The sequence below is a fragment of the Mandrillus leucophaeus genome, unplaced genomic scaffold (genome assembly GCF_000951045.1).
Source record: "Mandrillus leucophaeus isolate KB7577 unplaced genomic scaffold, Mleu.le_1.0 Scaffold858, whole genome shotgun sequence".
Classification (NCBI taxonomy): Eukaryota; Metazoa; Chordata; class Mammalia; order Primates; family Cercopithecidae; genus Mandrillus; species Mandrillus leucophaeus.
Window position 1 is genome coordinate 783,447 of NW_012109341.1, and position 8,296 is coordinate 791,742.

The 8,296-nt window shown below is 44.7% G+C and overlaps 1 protein-coding gene across 1 annotated transcript in view; it reads left to right on the forward strand.

The window, feature by feature from the left end:
• The first annotated feature begins 6 nt into the window (after positions 1 to 6).
• The window catches only part of LGI2 (leucine-rich repeat LGI family, member 2), a 43,002-nt gene continuing 34,712 nt past the window's right edge, over positions 7 to 8,296 (forward strand). The window contains exons 1-4 of the mRNA XM_011968736.1: positions 7 to 67; positions 1,975 to 2,046; positions 3,671 to 3,742; positions 5,734 to 5,805. Of these exons, the coding sequence (XP_011824126.1) occupies positions 2,015 to 2,046; positions 3,671 to 3,742; positions 5,734 to 5,805 (176 nt within the window). The 5' untranslated portion in view covers positions 7 to 67; positions 1,975 to 2,014. The remainder of the gene's footprint in view (positions 68 to 1,974; positions 2,047 to 3,670; positions 3,743 to 5,733; positions 5,806 to 8,296) is intronic.

Below are 8,296 nucleotides of genomic sequence, written 5' to 3' on the forward strand. Positions count from 1 at the left end.
AGGAGTCCATCATCTGCGTGGGCTCTTCCTGGGTGCCCAGGATCGTGCCGGGCGACATCAGCTCCCTGTGAGTGGGACCCCTCCAGCCCCCATCCCGCCCCGCCCCACCCTGCGTCCGCTGCCCCGAGGGAGTTGCCTCTGGCGCCGGGGCAGCGCAACCCTGACCCACTCCCCAGGCCCCTTGTTTGCCTTTGGGTGGGGGACGTGGGTGGAGTGTTGGCCCCGGGGAGGATGGTGAGAACTTAAGCCCCAGAATCTGGAAACCCAGTCAAGTCCCAGTGGCAGTGTTTCTTAGAGTGTGGCCCACGGGCCACCTGCATCAGACTCACCTGGGGAAGCTTGTGCCAATGCAGAATCTCGCTGCTCTGAAGCAGTCTTTGGAGTGGAGTCCTGGAGTGTGCGTTTGACGTCCCCGGGAGACTCAGGGGTGCATTAAAGTTTGAGAGGGTGTGTGTGTATGTGTGTGTGTGTTTGCGGGTTGAAGTTGTGTGTGCAGGGGCGTGCATAGGAGCAGCTGAACACGACCTGATTGAGTGCAAACTGGGAAGGGTGAGGCCTTACTGCCCCACATCAGGTCTGGGGCGAATGTTCATCCCGTGGCCTCCTCCCGACTTCTCCACGTTGCAGGTTACAAAAGGCCGAGGTCAAAGCATGCAGGCTCTAGGAGCCCGAGGGTCCGCCCCACGTGGCCTGGAAGAGAGGTCACAGAAGGCTTGGCAGAGGTTTGGGGCATGTCGGGCGCCTAGCCCAGTGACCAAGTGCTTTGAAATCAGCTTTTCTTCTTGCCCTGAGGTCAGGAGGGCTTCTTGCCCCCTTTCTCCATCACACAGTTGTGTCAGCTGCATTTTTCAGCAGGAAGAACTGACAGGAAAGGGCTTCACATGACGTAGCCACCTGCCGAGGTGCTTTCACCCTGCCCTCACCTGGCCACTCAAGCCAAATGACCAGCTCTCATAAGGGCTGTGGAAGGGGCTGTTGGGCTTTATCTTTACTGCTAGGACCACTCTCTTGTTCCAGGCCAAGATGTCTGGGTGCCCATTCGGTGGTGGAGGCAGGGAATCCCCGAGGTGACGTTGCTTGTGCCCAAGATACTTTCTTGTGTCCAACGCTCCACAGCCTCCCACCCAAGGCAAATTGTAGAGGCCTGGACCCAGGAGTGAGGGGGTTCCCGTTTGCACTTATAGAAAGTCAGAAGAGTTTGGCTGGTGGGAACAGAGGACATTTTTGATTCTTAATATTGCCAAGTCGGGTGACATGGAGGATTCCAGAAATTAGAGTTCCCCTTATTAAATCCTTCAGACCAGCAGCTGCTTAATTGACCTGCATGCGAACTGAAAGGAATTCTGAAATAATATATTCAGATCCTGCTGTGGCCAGAAAGGATAGGGGACCTGGGGGCAGAAATAAAGCCAAGCATCTTGCCCCCGGTTGACCGTTTTATTTGGCAGATGGCACTGTCTCGCCCCACACAGGGGAGTTCAGGTGTCTGTGAGTTTTTCCCCAGGGCTTTCATGGTGCATTTAATCAGAAGTGCTCTGACTGTCTTTCAGAGATGGGCTCCCAAGAGGAATGCTTAATCCTACCCCAGCGTTTCGTAGGCCAACAGTAACGCTGTGTCTACACAAACAGAATCATGGGCAGAGGTGAAGCGATTATCCATTTTCAGGCAAGGGCCTCCTGTAGTTAAGAAAAGGAAGTGAAGGGATTGATTTAAACTGCCCGAGATAATGTCTGTGGAAGGAGCTGATGGGAAAGGTTTCTGTTATTCAGACCAGTTTTCATATTGATCTGATTCATTGGGAAGTGGCTTGTCTCCTCGTTCCTACCCCGGGGAGGATCCTGGGCAACTGTGCTACGCCTCACTCCTGAGAGTCAGGGTTTGAAGTACAGGCGGAGGCAGAGGTCGATCCCCCACCCTGCCTGGCACTTCCTGAAAGAAACCTAGGCCTACTTTTGTTCATCTTTTGCCCATAGGAGCCTGGTAAATGGGACGTTTTCAGAAATCAAGGACCGAATGTTTTCTCATCTGCCTTCCCTGCAGCTGCTGTGAGTATGGGAAGTTCCCTCTGCACAGTGGGGGCCCTGCGGTGCCATCCTTGAACTGCTGTCTCTGCCCCTTTGGTATCAGCCCTTCCTAAAGTACCCCAGCTCTGGGAAGAGACCATGGCTGCCTCATGGTGTTAATTCACCCTGTGATGTCCCCAGCAAAGCACTGAGGCGCTCTGCTCAGCTTTCTTTCCTTAGTTGGATACTTGTTTTCTTCAAAGACTTTATTGTAGATCCCAACACCCACATCTAGTAAATGGGGAGGTAATTGCATTGACTCATGACCTGCGTCACCTAAATGCACTGTTTCCCAAACACCTCAGTTTAAAAGAAAACTTCATTTTAAAATCTTACTGTTACTCTGGAAATAGGAGTGTTTTTAGTTTGCTGAGAACTTAAACCAGTCAGGCAGCATCCTGTGAACTTATCTGCATAATTTTATTTCATCATCACATCATCCGTAGAATGAAGGCATGCTTATGATCCCATTTGATAGATAAGGAAACTGAGGCTCAGGGAAGTTAACTAACTTGCCCCAAATCACAGCCAGGATTCTAGTCCAGGGCCAAAAGCCCACACTCGTAACTATTCCTCATCCCAGCTCCTCTCTGTGAGCGATGTTCAAGTCACTGTGGTGATGCTCGTGTCGTGCCCTGTAACGCAGGCTGGGTAATGTTTGCTGATGAAAAGAAATGTCCAAAAAGTAGTTTTCAACAGCAAACCAGTGACAGGCAAAGTATGAGTACACACCTCATTCTCTTGATCTATGTTGGTTTCTTAAATTTGAGATGAGATTGAAATTAAAACAAGCAATGTGCTTGTTTTTCAATCTAGAAAAATTTGGGTAAATGGAATATAGGAGATCACAATTCATCCTAAATAAACATACTCTTGATACTTTTGTTCTTGAAATGTTATATGCCTACTTTTAACATTATACTTAACATTTTAAAATCTGAGGCCTCTTAGAAATGGCAGTGCTATTAAAATATACTTTTCATATAATAGAAATACAATTTTAGGTATTCTTTTACCAGTAGACTTGGGTGATGACTCAAATAGAAAACTACGTAGTGACAGTCTTCTGAAAGTTTCTTAAGCAAACTTTTTTTAAAAAAAACTATTTTTATGGGAGTGTATAATACAGTAGAAAAAGTTTTTTTGATTTTTGTTTTTTCTTGGTCCCAGCTGTGTGACTTTGGTCAAATCACTTAGCTTCTCTGGGCTTATATTTTCCTAAAAATAGATTTGGATTAGATCTTTTTAAATCTCTAATTTTATGATTGCTTGTGTACCATAAAGCATTCACTGACTGTTTAGTCGTGCTGAGCGTTATAATGTTTTAAAGTAATAGCTATCAGGTCCGTATTTACTGAGACACACAGGGACGAAAGGAGTAGAGTTCTGGAGATGACAAGAAAATCTGGTCAAAAGGAATCTACTTGCCATCGTCTCTAAGAGCAGGCTGTGAAAATCAGGTTTCTTACAGCCAAATGGATTCTCCTTAGACTAAGAAGAGCTCATGTTTGCCCACAGATCAAAATGTAGCAAAGGAAATAGAAATGGCTTCACCATGTGACTCGAGTTTTACATCTCTGCATTGGAATCTGTCTTTTACTTTCAGATTGCTGAATTCTAACTCATTCACGATCATCCGGGATGACGCTTTCGCTGGACTTTTCCATCTTGAATACCTGTAAGTTTTGTGCTTTGTCTATGTGCTGAACATTTGGTATCTTGGTAGAATTTCTGGATTGGTTTCTGTGCTGGAACAGCATCTCTGCGAGGGTTTAGGGGTGGAGAAAATGGAGAACACCCCATTCTCTTTTCAGCACTGACCTTCTGTAGTTTACTTGCTTACAAACATGCTGGGGAAGGAGGAGGCTGGAGACAAAGAGGGAGCGACAAAACAAAGAAGGAGAGATATTCATTCTTTGCTGACATTTAATTTGTCATGTAGTAAGCACAACTGGAAGTTGCACTGGGTATTTTTACTTCTCCTAAGTAATGAGCAAATCAGCATGGATTTGCTGATCAGCCAGAAATAGAGCTGCAGGGTTCTGAGGGTTACTTACTTTTAAGAAAGCCTCCCTATTTGGGGGGTACAACTTCATGTTGTTCATTCACTGTCCTACATCTCTTTTGCGGTATCTCCTATGAATTGCTACCAAGGGTCTAATTTCATTTTATTTTTTTCCTTAAAAAAAGGTCCTTTTCCCCTTTTTTGATGTGCAGGTTTTTCCCCTCACAATGAGCTTTCCTCTTTTTCTGATTTCTGCCTTTTCTTCCTTTCATGTCTTTTTTCCCCTTTAAGTTCTTTCATCCTTGTCTTTGGTAACTTTGTAATAATGTTAATCCTGCTATCAGATGGGATTTCCTCACTTAGCATTCAGAGGGATTTTTAAAGCCTTGTCTCATTATCTTGTCTGAGTTCAACAGGTAGGTATTGGAATTCTAGACACACCCCAGATATAAGAAATCTCTCTGCTGACTTTGTGTCTTGAGGAAAGATGTCCCTGGAGGAATTCTTTCTCCAGAGTATACATAATATGTGTATTCGCATAATACTCTGATATCATCATATGCATACTATGGAAAGTGTAGCAGGACTGCAATGCTAAATCTGACTAGGGTCTATCAAAGCACATACATACCCAATGGAGGTAGCAGTTGTAAAGCTATGAGTTTTCTCTTACGGTAGTTCATCTTATGATCAAGGTTATTGGAGAGGAAGTTGGCTCAGCTCATCAGTTTATGCTGAAGTGTATTACTGAAAAAACACCTCACTTTTAAAAACCATCAGTGAGTTTTCAGTGCAAGAATCAAGAACTAATTCATTGATGATGCTGTGTTACAAAGCGCCACCCATGGAGCATCTCATCAAAGACCCTCTTACATTTGACTTAATATGATGCTGTAAACTAAAATTTAGTTCTCCCTGGGCCTAGAGAATAGTCATAGTGAATTCACATCAACTCTTTCCCACAAAGACCTTAAAGCATGGCCAGTGGTAATATTACAAGATCCCATGAGAAAACCCTGTGGGGTTTTGGTACAGAGAAAGAAGTTTGGTCCCTACTCAACTTCATTGTACTTCCTACTTCCTAGTGGCTTAGAGAGCTTGAGCTTTTCCTGCCTTGTCACCCATTTGCTTGGTGATTAGATGGTGTAGGACACGATAGACTCAAGGTTGCTGAAAACCAAGCTTGACAAAACTCTCCCCCAGCAAAAAACTTTAGTATGGAGATGTAAAACAAGGGAACCCCCTCAAGGGACAGTGACATGAACAGAAGTATGAATGGCCAGGCACCATGAAATGTGGGATTGAGTAGGGAAAATGTCTGGAAGTGCTCCAGTCTTATAGAGATATGAGAATTTCTTGCCTTTGTATAGTGCTTTCTTCTTTATTTCTCCCCAAGATGTTTTTACCCATGTTGCCAGCTCAGAATTCTTCGAAGACTTCCATGCCGCTTCTGGAAGAAGTGCAGACCACACACTCACATGCATGCGTTTTTGCATACATACTGCTACCACACGTAATTTGGTGCAGCTGACCTAGTCTTCAGAGATCAATTCTTACAATTCACAAATGCTTTCAGATTTTTTTCTGAAATCTTACCAACATAGTTTTTTTTAAAGATACTAAGGAGAGAAAATTCATTTTAATTATACAACTTTTCCTCTTAGGTTCATTGAAGGGAACAAAATAGAAACCATTTCAAGAAATGCCTTTCGGGGCCTCCGTGACCTGACTCACCTGTAAGTCCTATGGAAAGTACTGTAAGTCCTCTAATATGTGGAGTAAGATTCGTTTCCTGGAGCCTCTCTGTTTCTTGGCTGTAAGAGTCCCCGAAGGAAACGGATTTCTAGATTACTTAAGAGGTTTCTATGTTGTCAATCAGATACTGGCTCATTGTGAGTACTCACATACTTGTCTTATTATCATCTCTATCAACCTGAATTGCAGTTATAGACCACACAACTATGTGGGAATTAAGGAGCAACCTGGGGTGTGAGGGACTTGTGTTGCTTGATGGAGGAGATGGGAAGAAATTTCTTTTTTTTTAAGGCAGAGTCTCACTCTGTCGCCCAGGCTGGAGTGCAGTGGCGTGATCTCGGCTCACTGCAGCCTCCGCCTCCTGGGTTCAAGCCATTCTCATGCCCCAGCCTCCCGAGTAGCTGGGATTACAGGTACACACCACCACACCTGACTAATTTTTGTATTTTTAGTAGAGACCGGGCCTCGCTATGTTGGCCAGGCTGGTCTCGAACTCCTGATCTCAAGTGATCCACCTGCCAAGGCCTCCCAGAGTGCTGGGATTACAGGCGTGAGCCACTGCGCCCAGCCGGGAAGGAAATTATTGTGAGTCTTATACTTGCTTGGCACCAGGCACAGGGCTGGGTGCTTAGTGAGCCTTCTCTTCTTCATCTTTCATAATAATCTGTGAGTCCCCATTTTACAGATTTTTGGAACCAAGTCTTAGATGACTAGGTGGAATGTTGAATCAGAATTAGGATAAAGTGGAATAGAGACATTTTCATGGTTCCTCTCATTTGAATGCAAATCACTTTTTCTTTTATGTTGGATTAATCTGTGGTTTCAACTAAGCTCTCTGGTTCTTTAAGAGCTTTCTAGAGATAAAATTAAAGAAATTGATTTGAAATTGACATACGAAAATGAAGCAAGTACACACACTTAGCAGATGTATAAAATTTGTAAAACTAGAAAAAATAGTGGCTGTGTTTATGAAAATGTAAAAATACTCGTTGTCTTGGTAGGAGCAATTCGTTAGCCAGGAACCAGGTCCCATTTGCATGATAGGTATTTTGAGTTTGAGTAAGATAACATGTCTCATCTCTGTAGTCAGCCTGCCTGCCATAAAGACAGTTGGGAAAACTGGAGGGTTTTGACTGGAAGTGTTGGGCAGGGATGGTAGTACCTTCAGCGTGTGTAACCCTGACTGGTACAGTGTGGACATAGTCATCTAATAAGGAAACCATTCACATCAAGCCCCAATATTGGCCAAAGGGTTTGTCAATAGGCCTAGCAAGCACTTGATTCTGGAACGCCCATAAGTAGAGGCTCTGCTTAAGTTAAAGCCTATGGGGTAAGGAGATGAGGGCGCAGACATGGGAAGCCCAAACTTCTGTGTCAGCATAGTTGGTACTAGAGAATGTCCTAGGTCTTCATTTCGTCCTATAAAAGCCTTCATTGTTTTTCAGATTCAACCTAAGTGTGAAATCCCCAGATTCCTGTAGAGGCTACAGTTGTGGGCTTGGAGTCATATAGGCTTGAGTTTAAATCTCAAGGCCATGATTTATTAATATTGCTTAACTTTCTGAGATCAATTTCCTCCTCCATAAAATAGGGATAACTATACTGATTTCATAGGATCGCTGTACATAAAGGGTTAATGCTTGCTTGCAAAGCATCTAGCCCATTACCCATGGTAAATGCTCAAGGCATAGTTGGCATCATCATCATCATCATCATCATCATTCCTTCCCTCCACGCATTAAGAAGTCCCAATTTCCTCCATGACCCCTCAAGTATCTTTGGCAGTTTGGGTGGCCAGACAGAGTCTGCTAAGGAGACAGCTGTGGGTGTCTGAAGAGGAACAGCTGTGGCCAGATGAGCCTGGTTCCCAGAAGTCAGGAATTAGGGCTTTGTATTTGAGCAAAAGCTCTGGGCAGATTATAAACCCAAAGCCCATGTGACGGGCTGAGTTAGTCCAGATGGCAACTTTCATTTGCTCAGATGGCCATAAGCAGGAGGGTGTGAACAAGCAGGTATCATGCACGGGTATTTGCATATCTTTGTGCAGGTGTACAAAGTATCCTTGGATGCATGGACTTATATACATGAGTGTACATAACTGTTCGTCTGTGCATGCTTACGCGTTTGTTTCATGTGTTATCATGCATACATGTGTGCAAGAGGCACCTCCTTTTCTGTGGTATGTACAGAGAACACAAACACAGAGGGAGCGAGGGAGTCCTGCACTTGGGTCCAGAGAGCACAGAATGCATTAGAGAAGAACCAGCTCATCCCAGTGAGTAGGACCACCCTGCTGTCAAGCCTACAAGTCAAGCCCCTCTTCAGCTCTCTAACCTTATTTCTCTGAGTGTCTTCAGAACATCAAGCTCTCGGTGCTCCCCCACCTCATCCCACTGCTTTTCCTCATATCCTCTCCCTTGCCTGGGATGCTGTTTCTTCCGCCCTTGGTCTCTTGGCATCTGCCTTTTCATT